The sequence below is a fragment of the Panthera uncia genome, assembly GCF_023721935.1.
Source record: "Panthera uncia isolate 11264 chromosome C1 unlocalized genomic scaffold, Puncia_PCG_1.0 HiC_scaffold_4, whole genome shotgun sequence".
Lineage (NCBI taxonomy): Eukaryota > Metazoa > Chordata > Mammalia > Carnivora > Felidae > Panthera > Panthera uncia.
Genome location: NW_026057585.1, coordinates 13,495,905 through 13,514,787, shown reverse-complemented (window position 1 = coordinate 13,514,787; position 18,883 = coordinate 13,495,905). Strand labels below are relative to the sequence as shown.

The 18,883-nt window shown below is 36.5% G+C and overlaps 1 protein-coding gene across 4 annotated transcripts in view; it reads right to left on the bottom strand.

Annotated features, from left to right (window-relative positions):
• Positions 1-18,883, bottom strand: part of LOC125912308 (transcription initiation factor TFIID subunit 13) — an 88,212-nt gene that overhangs the window by 6,496 nt on the left and 62,833 nt on the right. For all 4 annotated transcript variants that reach the window (XM_049616658.1, XM_049616661.1, XM_049616659.1 and 1 more), the window contains 6 exons: positions 16,975-17,235; positions 14,430-14,505; positions 12,019-12,176; positions 9,554-9,723; positions 8,615-8,785; positions 7,806-7,937 (listed from right to left, as the gene is read on the bottom strand). In XM_049616658.1, the coding sequence (XP_049472615.1) occupies positions 7,806-7,937; positions 8,615-8,785; positions 9,554-9,723; positions 12,019-12,176; positions 14,430-14,505; positions 16,975-17,235 (968 nt within the window). The remainder of the gene's footprint in view (positions 1-7,805; positions 7,938-8,614; positions 8,786-9,553; positions 9,724-12,018; positions 12,177-14,429; positions 14,506-16,974; positions 17,236-18,883) is intronic.

Sequence of the window (18,883 nt, the reverse complement as noted above, 5' to 3'; positions counted from 1 at the left end):
TCTCTCTCCCTATCTCTGTGCCCCTCTCCTGCTGTGCTCTATGCTATGTCTCTCTCTCTCAAAATAAACAAACATGAAAAAAAAAAAAAAAAGGCAGGTTAGGGCCAGACTTTTAGGCATCTGCAGTGTCAAACTGCAGAGTTTGAACTTGTTCTTATACACAGTGAAACATAACTGCAAATTTCCCAGCAAGAGAATTATATAGTCTAACCAGTACTTTGAAAAGATTAATCTATGTGAAAATGTGTTTCAAATTCAAATAGACTTTGAAGTCTAAAAGGGTAACCTCTAGAAGACAAGACAACTAATAGAATAACAAGAGAATAAGAGCCTAAATGAAGACGGACACATTTTACCAAAAAAAATTGAATGAAGAATCAACAGTCTTGTCCTCAATGGGGCAAAAAAAGAAAAAAAAAATGAGTCCTAGATTTCAAATCTAGTTGCATGAGGAAATAAGAGAACCATTATCCAAAAAAAAAGGGAAAAAATGAGAAGAAGAACTGATTTGCAGGGGAAATATAATGACTTTAGTTTTTTTTTTTTAATTTTTTTTTTTTAACGTTTATTTATTTTTGAGACAGAGAGAGACAGAGCATGAACAGGGGAGGGTCAGAGAGAGAGGGAGACACAGAATCTGAAACGGGCTCCGGGCTCTGAGCTGTCAGCACAGAGCCCGATGCGGGGCTCGAACTCACAGACCATGAGATCATGACCTGAGCCGAAGTCAGCTGCTTAACCGAATGAGCCACCCAGGCGCCCCATGACTTTAGTTTTATACATGCAAAGTTGATGATGCCAACAGAAATCCAGGAAAGTCTGTTAGGCTCCAGGCTCTGGGCTGTCAACACAGAGCCCGACACAGGGCTTAAACTCACGGACCACGAGGTTATGAGCTGAGCTGAAGTCGGACACTTAACCGACTGAGCAACCCTAGCGCCCCACAAATATATAATTTTAAATAGTGGTAAGAGCTATGAAGTCAACAAATGGAGTTCAGTGATAGAAAATAATGGTGAGGTCCCAGTTAGTTCAAAGAAGGCCTCTCTGGCAAGGTGCTACTGGAGCTAAGACGTAAAGATTAGAAGGACCTAACCAAGAGAAGACAATGGAAGAACATTTCACGTCAAGGAAACAGCATGTGAACTCACTAGAGGTGGGAAGTTTGGTACATTCCAGGAAATGAAAGGAAAAACAAGTGATCTGAGTTAAGACTAGAGGAATACACAATGCCAGATCAAGCAGGGTCTTGGGGGCATGGTAAAGAGTCTGCACATTAACCTAGGAGCAATCAGAAAGCACTGAAGTGCTGTAAGCAGCGTCTGATGTGCTCTGGCTGTTGTGTGGACCGTGGGCTGGAGGTGGCAAAAGTGTAAGTGCAGACTAAGGAAGCTCTTGCAGTGGTTAAGTTGAGAGATGGTGGTGGTTTATCCTAGAGTGGTGCCAATAAAAATGGAAAGCAGTAGATGGATTTAAGATAAATTTTGGAGGCTAAAACAACAATTTGTTTATGGATTGATTACTGGAGGGAAGGAGAGAAAGAGGGATCTGGGGAGACTCCTTCTGGCATGGACAATGGGTGGTAGTACCACTTAGGTGAGGAGGTGTGGGGCAGTTTTGTTTAAGGAGAGAGGTCATTGATTCAATAGTTTGGTTTAAGACACGTTAAGTTTGACATATCCTAGAAGATATCCAAAAGGAGGTTAGAAATATGAGCCAGCCATGCAGAAAAAGTTTGGGCTAGAGACAAAAATTTTAGGTCTGTCAACATATGAATTACACTTAAAGCTGGAGGAACAGATGTAGTCAAGTAGAGAAAGGAAGGAGACAAAAGTCCTAGTCCTAGGGAATGTCAAATTTAGAGACTAGGCAGATAAGAAAGAATCACAAAGGAAAAGTTATACAGAAATGTAAAAGGAGAATAAAAAGCCCAAAAAGAAAAGAGAAAGAGGTTAACTGCTGCAAGTCACCAAGAACTGAAGTAAAATAAGGATTTAAAGGTGATGCGACAGGGGTATCTGGGTGGGTCAGTCAGTTAAGCGTCAGACTGTGGCTCAGGTCACGATCTCATGGCTCTTGAGTTCGAGCTCCATATTGGGCTCTCTGCTCTCAGCACAGAGCCTGCTTTGGATCCTTTGTCTCCCTCTCTCTCTACTGCTCCCCCGCTGGTTCATTCTCTCTCTCTTTCTCTCTCTCAAAAATAAACTTAAAAAAAAAAAGGTGATTTGACAAAATGAAATTGTTGGTGACCTTGAAAAATGTAGATCTTGCTGGAGTGGAGGAAGCAAGAGACAGACTGGAATAGGTGGAAGACTAAGGGTGAGGTAATGGAAACAATATATGTAAGCAAGACTTCTGAGACATCTGGGTAGAAAGAGCAAAAAATTGGGAGGGGGATAAGGAGGTCAACAGAGGAACTTTGGGGCATTGCCAATTCTATAACATTTTTGTAGGTCTATGGTAGACAAGAAAGAAGGGCAGATCCAGTAGAGGAGATAATGTTGCAAGAGAGAGGAGATGACCAAAATGTTGAAGTCTCTGAAAAGGAGAGAAAAGGGGGTGAAATAATTTAGACAACTAGGGGAGAGTTTGGAGATAAGTCAGTGAGATAAATGTATAAAAACTAAGCAAAGAAAACCAAAAAATACAATTATTAACACCAAGAAAAACAAAAGATATGAAAGAAAAGGAAAAAAAAAAAGATATGGATAGCACAGTAAGTGCTCAGAGTGGTTAAAACAATGTAAAGAATGAATACTGATCTAACCAAAAATGGTACAGCTATATTGAAAAGATAGGAGACAGAAAGTATGTGAGTGGATGAGGAACAACAGGAATCAGAAAGGGACATGAAAAGTTAAACCTTCATCTTTTATGGTGTTAAGGGAATAAACAATCCTAAAAATCTATGATTATGGGTATGTTATTTAGAAATATGGAAACTATGAAAATACAACTACTACAAAAGTTTAAAATGGTTGCCTTGGAGGGAATCCTAGGTGGCTCACTCAGATAAGCATCCGACTTTTGATTTTGGCTCAGGTCATGATCTCATGAGGTTCATGAGATGGAGCCCCGTGTCGGGCTCTGCGTTGACAGTTCAAAGACTGCTTGGGATTCTCTCTCCCTCTGCCTCTCCCCCACTTGTGCATGTGACACATGCACACGTGCGCACTCTCTCTCTTTCAAAAATAAATAAACATGAAAGAAAAGGTTTCCTTGGAGAAATGGGAAACGAGGCAATGGCTGAAGGACAGGGGACAATTCTCAGGGTACTGATATTTTTCTTAATCAAACCTTATTGAACTGTTTGGTTCTTTAAACCATGTTACACATTAACTTTGGTGACAGTGCAAACTAAAGTTTAACAAATCAATGATCACATATTCATATATAAAAATACACATGTGTGTGTATTCCACAATCAAGCTTGCTAGAACAAATCATATCTGGTTGGAATCAAAGTATAGAAAAAGGTCCATGTAAAAACTAAAAAAACAATAGAACAAATCAATGAAACTAGGAACTGGTTCTTTGGGGGAAAGAAATCAGTAAAATTGATAAAACTCTAGCCAGAATTATGAAGAAAAAAAAGACAAAGGACCTAAATAAATAAAATCACAAATGAGAGAGGAGAAATAATAACCAACACCACAGAAATACAAGTAATTATAAGAGAATATTATGAAAAATTATATACCAAAAAATTGGCAACCTGGAAGAAGTGGATAAATTCCTAGAAACATATAAATTGTCAAAACTGAAATAGGAAGAAATAGAAAATTTAAACAGACTGATAACCAGCAAAGATACTAAATTAGTAATTGGGGCACCTGGCTGGCTCAGTTGGCTAAGTGTCCAATTTCAGCTCAGGTCATGATCTCATGGTTTGTAGGTTCGAGCCCCACATTGGGCCTGTGCTGAAGGCTCAGAGTCTGGAGCCTGCTTTGGATTCTGTCTCCCTCTCTTCCTGCCCCTCCCCCGCTCATGCTGTCTCTGTCTCTCAAAAATGAATAAACGCTAAAAAAATATTTTTTAAATCTATAGATAGCATCATCCTTAATGGGAAAAAACTGAGATCTTTTACCCTATGGTCAGGAATAAGACAAGGGTGTCTACTCTTACCATTTTTATTCAACATAATGCTGGCAGTCCGACCCACAGCAATCAAACAGCAAAAGAGAAATAAAAGGCATCCAAACTGGTAAAGAAGAAGTAAAACTTTCACTACTTGCAGATAACATGATACTACATATAAAAAAATCTGAAAGACTCCACCAAAATCCTGCTAGAACCTAATAAACAAATTTAGTAAACTCACAGGATACAAAAATCAATGTACAGAAATCTGTTGCATTTCTGTACACAAATAATAAAGCAACAGAAAGAGAAGTTTAAAAAAAACAATCTTAACAAATGCACCCAAAATAATAAGATACCTAGGAATAAACCTAACAAAGAGGTAAAAGACCTGTACTCTGAAAACTGTGGAACACTGATGAAAGAAATTGAAGATGACACAAAGAAATGGAAAGATATTCCATGCTCATGGACTGGAAGAATAAATATTGTTAAAAATGTCTATACTACCCAAAGCAATATACACATTTAATGCAATCCCTATCAAAATACCAACAGCATTTTTCACAGAACTAAAATAAACAATTCCAAAATTTGTATGGAACCACAAAAGACCCTGAATAGCCAAAGCAATCTTGGAAAAGAAAAGCAAAACTGGAGGCAACACAATTCCAGACTTCAGGTTTTATTACCAAGCATTGGTAATCAAAACTACAGTACTGGCACAAAAATCTACAGAACAGAACAGAAAACCCAGAAATGAATTCACAACTATATGGTCAATTAATCTTCAAAAGCAGGAAAGAATATCCAATGGGAAAAAGACAGTCTTTTCAACAAGTGGTGTTGGGAAAACTAAATAGCAAAACACAAAAGAAAGAATCTGGACCAGTTTCTTACACCATATACAAAAAGCAATTCAAAATGCATTAAAGCCCGAAATGTGAGACCTGAAACCATAAAAATCATAGAAGAGAGGGGCGCGCCTGGGTGGCTCAGTCGGTTAAGTGTCCAACTTCGGCTCAGGTCATGATCTCACAGTTCATGAGTTCGAGCCCCACATCTGGCTCTCCACTCTCAGCACAGAACCTGCTTCAAATCCTCTGTCTTCCACTCTCTCTGCCCCTCCCCTGTTCATGCTGTCTCTCAAAAATAAACAAACATTTTTTTTAAAAATCCTAGAAGAGAACACAGGCAGTAACTTCTTTGACACTGGCCAAAGCAACTTTTTTCTAGACATGTCTACTAAGTAAGGTAAAAGAAACAAAAGCAAAAATAAACTATTGGGACTTCATCAAAATAAAAAGCATCTGCATACTGAAGGACATAATCATCAAAAGTAAAAGGCAACCTACAGAATGGAGGAAGATATCTGCAAATGACATATCTGATAAAGGGTTAGTAACCAAAATATATAAAGAACTTACACCACACAACACCAAAAAAAAATCCAATTAAAAATGGGCAGAAATATGAATACACATTTCTCCAAATAAGTCCTACAGATGGCAACAAACACACGAAAAGATGTTCATCATCACTTACCATCAGGAAAATATAAATCAAAACTACAATGAGATATCAACTCACACCTGTCAGAATGGCTAAAATAAAAAACACAAGAAGCAACAGGTGTTGGTAAGGATGTGAAGAAGAAAGGAAGTCTTGTGTACTGTTAGTGGGAATGCAAACTGGTATAGCCACTCTGGAAAACAGTACGGAGGTTCCTCAAAAAGTTAGACATAAAATTACCCTATGATCGAGCAATCACACTACTGGGTATTTACTCAAAGAATACAAAAATACTAATACAAAGGGACACATGCACCCCTATGTTTACAGCAGCATTATTTACAATAACCAAATTATGGAAGCAGCCCTAGTGTCCATCAACTGATGAATGGATAAAGAAGATGCAGTATATATATACACAATGAAATAATACTCAGCCATAAAAAACAATGAAATTTTGGGGCACCAAGGCGGCTCAGTCGGTTAAGCACCCAACTTCAGCTCAGGTCATGATATCGCAGTTTGTAGGTTTGAGCCCTGCGTTGGGTTCTGTGCTGACAGCTCAGAGCCTGGAGCCTGCTTCAGATTCTGTCTCCCTCTCTCTCTGTCCCTCCCCTGCTCAAGTTCTGTCTTTCTCTCTCTCAAAAATAAACATTAAAAAAAAAAAAAACGAAAATTTGACATCTGCAATAACATGGATGGAGCTAGAGGCTATAATGCTAAGTGAAATAAGTCAGTCAGAGAAAGACACCATAAGATTTCACTGATATGTGGAATTTAAGAAACAAAATGGATGAACATAGGGGGACAAAAAGAGACAAACTAAGAAACACACTCTTAACTATGGAGAACTGATGGTTACCAGAGGGGAGGTGGTTGGGAGGATGGGTTAAATAGATGATGGAGATATTAAGGAATGCCCTTTTGATGAGTACCAGGTGATATACAGTATAGTTGAATCACCATAATATACACCTGAAACTAATGTAACACTGCATGTTAACTACCTGGAATTAAAATAAAACCTTAAAAAAACAAAAACCAAAAACCTAAAGCACTGAGTGAACCTCAAGTGAAACACCTAGCAATATTCGCTGCGTCAATGCCAGTCCCTAGTGAGCTGTTTATTGATAGCTGGCTGGTAATTTTATGCCACCTCTAGTCATAAATGAAGGTTTATTAAAACAGTAAGTAAAATATTCCTGGGGAAAAAAAAGTTCCATGAAAGCCAAGAGAATTGATAAAGCACTAAAATAACAAAACAAAAACACCACCAAAAATTAAGAATGAAAAGTAGTCCTTTTCATTTTGAACAGTGCCATAAAAACTACAAAGCAGAAAAGGGACTCTAAAATAAAAACAATTGCAGGATATTGTGCTTCTCTTAAAAGGTGATATAACATGGGGTGCCTGGGTGGCTCAGTTGGTTACGCATCCAACCTCGGCTCAGATCAGGATCTCACCATTCGTGGGTTCAAGCCCTGTGTCAGGCTCTGTGCTGACAGCTCAGAGTCTGGAGCCTGCTTTGGATTCTGTGTCTCCCTCTCCCTCTGCCCCTCCCCAGCTCACACCCTGTCTCTTTCTCTCCCTCTCTCAAAAATAAATAAACATTAAAAAAATTTAAAAAGGTGACATAACACAAAGAGCAATACCCTCGGTTTACATGGAACGATCCAAGGTATATTGTTAAGTTCAAAAAGTAAGTCATGTATTATATGCTACCATTTCTGTGTGCATTCTTTAGACATATGTTTAAAGAAGACAGGAGGTTATGACATATACAAATTTCTTGGTTATACACTTAAAGAATATTTATAGAAGAATAAATAAGAAATTGGTTCCTTAGGGAAAGATACCAAGGAATGGGAGTGAGAAGAAAATGATCTTGTTCAATTTCAATTTCTGCCGTGTGTATTTTAAAACATGTTTTTTAAAGGTCTGAGTTCTAAAAGAGCCCTGCTGACAGAATAATTGCCGCATGACACTTAATGTCTCTGGGCCTCAGTTTCCTAAGCTGAATGTTATTTTTACAAAGAAAGTAAGATGAAAGTATTTTGAGAGAATTTAAGGTAATCTGTAAAATACCAACTATTTGTTTTACTATTTATTCCTATTTTTTTTAACAGATGTGTTGCAGGGGAGAGGAACTAGACAAGCGCATTTTACAAAGTTTCTTTGTCATACAAATTCATTTAAATTCCTGAAAAACCTACCAGTTCCATGGAATGTTGTGCCAACAACACGAACGCAGCTTGGTACTCGAAGATCCCAAAACCTAACAGTCTTATCTTGGGAACCAGATGCAATCATCCAGCCACTCCAGGTATAAAGTGCTAAAATATGCCCTATAAAAGATCATATACTCAGTTATTATGGTGAACAGTACTTTTCTTAAACACATTCAAAGCTAGGTACTCATTATTAGACATGCGATGGTCTGGTTAATCAAACACACTGGGTAGTAGAGACTTTTCACATATATCAAATATACTGGCAATGTTCAAAACACTAAAATTCAGTAAACTGCACATCAAAATCATACTAAACAATCTTGTTACTATTTCAGGATACCATAATTAGTACTGAAAAAAAAATTATCATTTGAAATTATGGCAAATTATGGCAAAGCACAGGATCATGGTGTTAGAACACTGGCTTTGCAAGAGGCAGACCTGAGGTCTTATCTCAATTCTGCCATATTCAGCTGCAAGATATTGGTCAAGTCATTTTGCCTTTTCAAATTTTGTTTATTTCATATATAAGATGAAGATACAACTTCCTGCCATATAAGATTATTGTAAGGATTAAATTATGTGTATAAGCAAGGGATTTAGCGCACAGGGAAATGTTACCTATTGTTACTGTGTTGTTATCTAAAGTTCCCAATTAAAACTTTTAAAATAAAAATTTCCTGTCTTGAAGAAGTCACTTTTGATAAAATATACCCCATTAATGAAAATGCAGAGAGGGAAAAAGCACAGGTTGAACAAAAAGAAAAGTAGCATCTGAAACTATCACATACCGGTATGTCCACTCAGAGCATGCAGGCCCTGTCCTCTTTGACAATCAGTTGTATAAATGTTACAATCCCCTGCTCCAGCACTTATTAAAATAGCTCCACCACTTTCTGGGCCTTCCATAAATGCCAAGTCTCTAATTGTCCCATCATGCATACTAAATTCCAGATCCGGTCCTGAAACAACAATAAGAATTAAAAAAAAAGATGCTGCTCAACTTACTGTGATAATTTGGTATTGCTAAACTGTCTCAAAACTAAGCAAGAATAATGGTAGAGAGGAGTGGTTTATATTTTCACGTAGGGATAATACTATTATCAATTTCATTTTACTTAAAGAGCAAAAAACTTCAAGAAATCAAAATACTGATTCAGTTATCATCCTTAAAACAGCTAGAGAGTTATCCTCTCTTTTATGCCAAAGAAAAAGAAAGAGAAGACAGGTACTCTCTGTAACATATTCATTAATGCACTGCTGGTAGTTATTTAAAAGTTATCTTTCCTTTTTTTTTTTTAAATGTCTATTTTTGAGAGAAAGTGAGCGTGTGTCTGTGGGGGAGGGGCAGGGAAAGAGGGAGACAGAGAATCCCAGTTTCCTCACTGTCAGCACAGAGCCTGATGTGAGGCTCGAACTCACAAACCATGAGATCATGACACAAGTCAAAATCAAGAATTGGAAGCTTAACCGACTAAGCCACCCAGGCACCCCAAAAGTTATCTTTCTGAATAACAATAATTTTCTAAGAATTAGACAACACTGATTAAGAACTTACTAAAAAAGAATAATGCCTTATGAATGCAACTAAGCAATTACAAGAAAACTCTAAAGGCTATATTCTTAGATTTTATTGAAAATAAAACAGATATATCAAAGAACATAAGGAAAACATTAAGAATACATTAAGAAACATTAAGAACACTACTGCTTACATACTTGGGACCTACCTGTTGCATTACAAGTCTCTGCATTGAAGGGCAGCACTTTAACATATTTGTCATTTGATCCTGTTGCTAATAACTGTCCACAAGGACTCCAGGCCACACAGTAAATGGATCCTTTATGATGTTTATTCCTTTTAAAACGTACCACTGGCTGCTTAGGGATGTCATGTGCACTAAACAGAAACATTACAGAAAGATATTTCAATTTTTTGCTTGCCAAAGTTAATGAAATTCTATGTTATGATTGTCTTGAGGGAGGGAGCAAAAAAGTGTATCAGACAACATGTCAATAACAATCTTCAAAATCTCAAAGCAAAAGAAATGAATTTAAAGTGTATTTATTTATTTATTTATTTATTTTAACGTTTTATTTATTATTAAGAGGCAGAGAGAGACAGAGCATGAACATGAGAGGGACAGAGAAAGAGGGAGACACAGAATCCGAAGCAGGCTCCAGGTTCTGAGCTGTCAGCACAGAGCCCGATGCAGGGCTCGAACTCAAACCGCGAGATCATGACCTAAGCTGAAGTCAGACACCCAACCGACTGAGCCACCCAGGCGCTCTGAATTTAAAGTATATTTAAAATTGAAAAGTAAAATTATAAACTATTATTAGACTAACCTAACTCTATTTCAGACCACATAAGGAACAAGATTATTTTTTAAAAATTCTTCATTTCACTTGGGGCATCTGGGTGGCTCAGTTAAGTGTCCGACTTCAACTCACGTCATGACCTCACAGTTCGAGTTTGAGCCCCACGTCTAGCTCTGTGCTGGCAGCTCAGAGCCTAGAGCCTGGAGCCTGCTTTGTATTCTGTCTCCCTTTCTCTATGCCCCTCCCCTACTCGCGCCCTGTCTCTCTCTCTCTCACAAAAATAAACATTAAAAAAAAATCTCCATTTCACATATTTTTCATAGATTTTAACTCAGAAACACAGAGGAATGAAAAAAAAGAGCTACTAAAGCTTCCAAATTCAAAAAACATATATTAATATTATATTAAACATATAATATGAGCAATTGGCTGGGGCTGAGGGAATGCAAGGGATGAATCAAAAAGAAAGGAGGCGAGAGTTCTTTCTAGAGTTTAAAATCTTACAAAGGTTGGGGTGCCTGGGTGGCTCAGTTGGTTAAGCATCCGACTCTTGATTTTGGCTCAGGTCATAATCTTGCTCTGCTCTGAGCATGGAGCCTACATGAGATTCTCTTTCTCCCTCTCCCTCTGCTCCTCCCCCGTGAGCCCATGAGCATGTACACTCTCTCTCCCGCTCTCTCTCAAAAAAAAAAAAAAATCTTGCAAGGGTCGATGTTGTCATGACTACTTACAAACAGTAAGGCAAGTATAAGTGTTCTGGTCCAGTACAAAAGTACAAGGCCTTAAAGGACAGGGAGAATTTTTACAGAAAAAGATGACAGCAGAATCACTCCAGTGAAGATAAAATATAGTATGGCAAGTGCCAGCTGCAGACTGAGTGGGATGGACATGGTAGGTGAGGAGTTGCAGGCACGGTTATGGAAGGTCCTGAATGTCATGCTCATAAATTTGGCCTTTAATGGGAGTCAAACATTGGTTTAGTGGAGTAATAGATCTTACCTGCATTTTAAAACACAGACTAATATTCAGTCAAAGAAAAACAAAAATCATATGACTTCACTCATATGAGGACTTTATGAGACAAAATAGATGAACATAAGGGAAGAGAAACAAAAATAATATAAAAACAGGGAGGGGGACAAAACAGAAGAGACTCATAAATATGGAGAACAAACTGAGGGTTACTGGAGGGGTTGTGGGAGGGGGGATGGGCTAAATAGGTAAGGGGCACTAAGGACTCTACTCCTGAAATCATTGTTGCACTATATGCTAACTAATTTGGATGTAAATTTTAAAAAATAAAAAATAAAATAAATTAAAAAAAAATAAAACACAGACTAACACTAGGATACTAAAAATTTCATTAGGTATGATGATAACATCAAGTCTGTAAGAACTGGAGATTCATCCTAAAGGGTGAAATGACATATCCAGGATTTACCTTAAACTATTTTAACAAAAAGGATAAAGCAAATATGACAAAAATCTCAACAATTACTGCACTGCACTGTACTGACATCTAATTTTGTGTGTGCTTGAAAAGTTTCGTAATTAAAAACAGAAAAAGAAGACTGATAAATTGCCAATACCTAGAAGGTACTTAATATTGATCTAGAAAACAGATCAGATCAAAAGATTTTCTTTTCAGTTGCACATTGAATTCATGGCCCAATAAAAACATTTTATGACAAAAACTTATAAAATTAATTGACAATTCTGATGTGTATTTCCTAAGCATTGAAAATAAAAATTTTAATGTTTAATAAAGAGAAATAAAAATTAAACACTACTGAATGGCAATTCTGAAAAAAGAACTAATATAGCTAAATTAAAAACTAAGGATTGACGGTACAAACCATCTATCCTTACTTACCTTGGATCGATTACTTCTGGATAGGCACATACTCTCAGAGTTTTTGAATTTGAACCTACAGCATACAAACCACCACCTGGATGAAAAGCCACTGCTCTAACAGCTTGTGTGTCTTCTAGGGTGTTAATACAAACAAATTGTTTTTTTGATTTGTCATCCTATGGAAAGAATAAATATGAAAGTCATTCTATGAAAAAAGCGAATTTAAAAGAATTCCTCTTTAGTCCATTTTAAATTCATCTGAACTGTATTACTTATCACTTTATGTGATAAATAAATCACATATAAATAAATCACACATAAATAAATCACTACCTACAATCACATATTCTTTTAAATGGCAAATTCACATTAAGCCAAATTTTCCTATTTTTTGCTGCCCATTGCTAAATTCAGAGAGCACATAGACATTCAAGTTTTTCTTTGCTTACTATGACAAAATATAAGACTATGCAGTCCCATATAGTTACCTTTAACTATCAAGAAAAAAAATAGCCCACATATATAATTCTCACAAAGTTAACAGAATATCATTTGTGCTTCTAAAAGTAGGAAGTATAAAAGACTATTATTCAATCCACTTGGGGGTTGGGAGATAGTTTCACAATCTCTAGCAATGAATACTTTAATATTTCAAATTGAAATTATAAAATACTCTTTCAAAATTGTGAAAAGGATTTTAATCAGAACATTTAATTTGAACCTCATTTTTATTTTAAACTGTCAAACTCTGTCCTCTTCTGAGGAAGGTAAGTTGAAGCCTGGGTGGCTATATAAAAGCTTTCGTGACTCCTGCTATTAGTATAGTTTGAAACTACCCTGCTACCCTGACTACAATGGACTGGACCTGGAACAGGGACCTCTAGACTAGGTGTGGTCAACACACGTCACCAAATCCTGTCTTTGGGAAGTACAGATGTCAAGTACACATACAAAGGCAAATGTCTTCCGCTCTGGTTGTAACCTGACAGCTCTAGGACCCACAGTCAGTGAAGAGATCATGCCTCTTCCTACACAAACTTTTATGTCTTCATGTAATACATCCTCATGGGGGAACAGGGGAAAAACTTGATAGAGCATACTATGTCTGCCTTATGTAACTGAATTCATTTCTTAAATTATTCATTTGAGGGGCGCCTGGGTGGCTCAGTCGCATAAGCATCTTACTTTAACTCAGATATGCTTACAGCTCAGAGCCTAGAACATGCTTCAGATTCTGTGTCTCCCTCTCTCTCTGCCCCTCCCCTGCTCATATTCTCTCTTTCTCTCTCTCTCTCTACCTCCCTCTCTCTCTCAAAAGTGAATAAACATTTAAAGTTTTTTTTTTTTTAACATTTATTTTTGAGAGACAGAGAGAGACAGAGTGCAAGTGGGAGAGGCGCAGAGAGAGGGAGACACAGAATCCAAAGTAGGTTCCAGGCTCGGAGCTGTCAGCACAGAGCCCAACACGGGGCTCGAACCTGCAAATCGCGAACTGCGAGATCATGACCTGAGCCGAAGTCGGACCCTTAAACAACTGAGCTACCCAGGTGCCCCAAAAGTGAATAAACATTTTTAAAAATTTTTTAAATTACTCATGTGAACTTATTTGACTAGAAATGCTATATTTCCCATTGATCCACATATAGGAAATGTGACCGTCAAACAAATAGCATTGGTAGATAAGAGAAAAAGGGAGAAGAATGACTAACTGATTAAATGGCCTATAGCACACAAATAATAATTACAAAGGGTTGCTTTAGAATAGATGTAGCAGAGCCACCAATTAACTCTATGTGCTCATCTGCAGTGTTTAAATTTTTAAAAAACCTGTTGCTATTTTTAAAATATATTTCAAATAAAAATCTACATTCCTACAATTTCTTGAAAATGAAAAGAACTAGAAATACTAGATAAGCAGATTTCTTTGTGCAAGCGAAAAATATTCTTATGTGCTGCTTATCACAACCATAGCCAACTTTATTCATTTATGTTATCTGGCCCATAAGCATCTGGAATAATGGCTGTGTTTATGGGGTTAAAATTTGAACTAAGAAATAAGATAGAATGAAGTTATATAGTAATTAGGTAAGGATATCTGGTTCCAAAGCAAAAAAAATAGCTGCATTGAAGATAAGCCCATAGGAAAAACCAATAATATCTAAAGAAATTAACCACAAGGTTCAGAGAATAGTGCACAGGCCCAACTCAGGAGCCCAGATTGCTACTGGACCATTAAAATGAATACTTGCAAGTATTTTCTGAGGCAACCTCTTCACTTAGCCCAGTGAATGTTCAATTACCTTGAGACAAATAACAGCATTAATAATAATGATTATTTCTAAAAATAGTTCTATGAATTGAGAACTCCTTAGCAAAATTTGCAAGTATATATAAAAATAATGATGAAACCTCCTTCCCCAAAGTATTACCTCTTCCCCTCTTGACCTTGATAGATTCCCTGAAGAATCTCCAAGAGGTGGTTTAATGACCGAATGTTCTGATGAGCTGTATGAATAGAAATTCAAATAAAGTTTACTCTGAATATCAAAACATAAACTGAATTAATTTATCCTTTCAATTTCCAAATTTTTTTTGGCAAACGACCTGCACTGACCCTAGTCAAAGTTACGCTCTGAAGCCATTTATTAAGAGGTTCTGGGCTCAATGACACCAAGCACCATTTTAAGGAGAAGTGAGAAGTCATTCTGGAAAGGAGATTGAGTCAAAATCCATAAATTTTATAGTGAGATGTCAAGTAGTTTTCTCCTGCTAAGTTCTAGAATCCTGGATGCTATGCTTAAATGCTACCCCAGACAGGATCTTAGATTGTTCTTTAGGAAAATTTTCTCTGGCCCAAGAGAAAAGACTACAGAAACTGACAGTTTCAAGTCCTACAATAAAACAATGTTTCTCCTTAATTACTTTTTGCCATGTTCCATCTACGTCCATAGCCTTCCAATTGGCTTTTTTTTTTTTTCTCCATTAATGCTGCACTCTTTATAGACAGTCAAAGGTTTCCAGATAGTCTTAAGAAAGAAACCAGAAACCTTAAGAAAGTCTACTATATAAAAGTCAGAGACTAGGGGCACCTGGGTGGCTCAGTTGGTTAAGCATCAGCTTCAGCTCAGGTCATGATCTTGTGGTTCATGAGTTCTAGCCCCACAAAGGCACACCAAAAATGAGGCAATTACTGTCTCCATGAAAAATAAGAAGTTATATGAAAAGGAAACATAATCATATTATATCACACAAGTCAGGTATCACATTACGTGACCATCAACATTGAATATTGATTTAAACAAAAATTGATACATATTGGAAAGAAAGAGTAGACAAAGTAAATGTATTGTGGGTGAGGAGTATGGTAGCTAAATCTAATTAGCAGGAAGTCAATGGATAATAAAAATAGTAACAGAACTATGTTATTTCGAAATGTGGAAATATATAGCAAAAAAACCCAGCTAACTGGGTTGAAAATGGCAGCCTACCAGAAATTGAAATCATAGATAAAGACGGGTAAGATTACCTTCACGTGCTACTTGTCTTTTTAAATCATGAATGTAGGTTACTTTAATTAAAAAAAAAAAACAACACAATTTTAAACTTTGAGTTCTAGTTTTGGGAGTGCAAAAATACAGTTGTTGAAACTAATAAGGAAGCAAATATTAGATGAACTTATGCTTTTATATATAAAACTAGAATTTTTCAAAATAAAATAATAAAAATAGAAAAATAAATAATTTTTATTTATAGATAATAAACTTAAATATTTATATTTAATAATGAATATATACTATACAGTCTATAGTTATATAATAAATAATATATAAATAATAAATACTAAATAAGTAATATATATTTATTTAATAAATAATAAATAATAATAAAACTAGAACTCTTGAGACAAAATTTATAAAGCTAATCTAATTCCTATAAGCGTCCAAAGGCCAAATGCAAGTTATCCATTTTTAAATGAACCACTCTCAAAGGTGTTTAATGTTGAGAATAGATGAAGAAACTCCTATGTGGAATTTAAGAACAAAACAAATGAGCAAAAAGTGGGGGGCGGGGGGGGGGGCAAAAGAAAAAAAAGACAAACCAAGAAACAGACTCTTAAGTATAAAGAACAAACTGATGATTACCAGAGAGGAGGTGGGTAGGGGGACTGGTGAAATAAATAGGTGAAGGGAATTAAGGAGGGATTAAAAAAAAAAAGAATAGATGAAGGAAATGCTCCTTAACTATTCCCATTGCATAAATTAACACTTGTTTACTAATGACAGCAAGATAAAACTCTCCCCTGATTAGTGAAAACATAAATATGCAAAATGCCTTCAATTGCTGTAACTGCCAGAACAGCCAAGAGTGTCTTGCTGCAATCATCCCAACATGTTATAAAACATCTTGTGCTCTCAACATCTGTTAACTAAATATTATTTGTTAAAAGGTACCAATGGCAAGAAAAAAGAAAACCAGGGAGAAGATAAAACTGTAAGATCTTTGAGTAAAATAATGTATTAAAAGATAGAATTTTCTTGGTAGTGATGAGAAAGCAAATATAAAAACAGGAGAAAAAAAACTACTAAGAAATTTAGAAGTTAGTAGAAAAACATAAAGATGGATTAGAAAAAGATTTGGTAGGTAATGAGCTCTAAAAACTTTTAAAAAATTTGTCTATTGAGAGAGAGAGAGGAGGCCAGAGGGCGGGGGGGGGGGGGGGGGGGGGGGGGGGGTACCAAGCAGGCTCTGTGCTATCAGTGTCAAGCCCAACAAGGGGTTCGACATGGTTGGTGACAACCATGAGATCATGACCTAAGCTGAAACCAAGAGTTGGACACTTAACTGACTGAGCTAACCAGGTGCCCCATGAGCTCCAAAAACTTTTATTTGTACGGCTCCAAAGAGAAGTTGAACTTTTTAGGTTTCCATTCATTAGCAGGAAGTTAATATTTCCAGGTTTTATAAAGTACTTACATTTGGTTTCCACTAGAAGGTGACTCCTCAAGAAAAGGTATGTGATTTGTTGATCCAGGATTACGAGGGGTGCTTGTATGAATATTTGAAGCATCATGTGTTAATCTCTGACTAGAGTCTTGGGGAGGTGTAGCAAAACTAGTTACAGAAGAATTATTAGATCCATTGCTTTTACTCCCATTACATTGCTGGTTGAGCACTGATACCTCATTACCAAGGCTATCCATTCCAATATTTAATTCACCAAGCTTCTGAATAGACCTATAAAATAAAACAATGCAATTATATTAAAAAAAAAAAACTTAATCACATTCCTTTTTTTTTTTTTTTTAAATTAAGTAAAGTCCACACCCAATGTGGAGCTCAAACTCACAACCCCAAGATCAAGAGTCACATGTTCTTCTGACTGAGCCAGCCAGGCACCCCAATCATTCTTTCCTTTTTTTTCTTTTTCTTTTTCAGAAATAAAGAGAGCATGAGTGGGGGAGAGGGGCATAGGAAGAGACAGAGAATCTCAAACAGGCTCCATGGTCAGTACAGAACCCAACATGGGGCTTGATCGCACGACCCTGAGGAGCATGACCTGAACTGAACTGTCAAGAGTCAAAACACTCAACCAACTGAGCCTCCCAGGTGCCCCACATTCTTAACATATAGATTATTAGAAGTTTGAGAAGGTAAATACATGCACATGTAATATATATATGAAATATATAAATGGTAATAGATAAATGGTAATTTTTTAGTACTAAAAAATTGGCTTAAGACATAACCAAGATACCAAAAGAAGATCCAAATTTTCCTAAAGTATGCCATAGTAGAAGGATATAGGCCTAAAAGCACCTTTTACCATAACAGCAAGAAAAAAAAAATCTGTTTCTTCTCCAGTATAACTGGTTTAATTTTCCACTTAAAACTTAATTTCCCAAAATAGTCAACAAAAATATCACCACTACCAAAATTTCTCACCAATAAAACAAATCATTTTCATTTCATCTCTGTAGTTATATCACATCAAGTAGGAAATGTATGATCAGAGCAGGCCATGACGGAACAGTCAAGTGGCATCCTATTATTCACATATTCAATCTACACAGACTCTCTGGCACGCTCTGATCTAGGTACTAGAGGGATAAAACAGAAAGCAAAGCAAGTGAGCCTCAAGGTCTTTCCCTCATCACAAGTCTCCCTACATCAGGATAGAGTGACTTCTTTTGTTGGACTCAGGGCTCCAAAGAGCACAAAGAGGAAGCCGACAAGCTCTCTTAAGACTGAGACCCAGAACTGGCCCAGCATCACTTTTTACAGCTTAGATTCAATATGAGAGAGGAGTCACAAGGGGTATGAATTCCAAGAGGTGCTTTGGTTTATTGTATTTTGAAAGTTTTCCTACATTAAACACTGGCGTGTGTGTGTGTGTGTGTGTGTGTGTGTGTGTGTGTATGTTTAGGGCTTAGAAAAGACTTTTAAAAAGTAACTCAATATTATTAAAGGAACTGCCAGCCATTATTTTTTATGTTAAAATTTTTAACTAGGCATTTTCCAAATTGTGTTCTATGAAACACTAATCCTGTGAAATGCTCCTCATAAAAAATGAGTCTGAGGTCGAGTAAATTTGGGAAGTGCTAAGTATAAAGAGTAAAATGCTAACATCATTTTGACTCTCTAAAGTGGTGAGGATGGGGATATGGCAGAATATGCCTGTAAGTGCCAAATCAGCAGTGCCGATTATTAGTATTAGAAGAAACAAAATATCAAGGAGTATAAAGTAGTGACACAGTATGGTTAATGAAAATTCTATCATGCTTTAGTTTATTTTCTTCTATAAGATCTGTTATGTAACATGACTCATTTCTTTCCCTCTGTCTATGCCTCTTGGGAAAAAGATGCAAAATTTAAATCTGGAAAC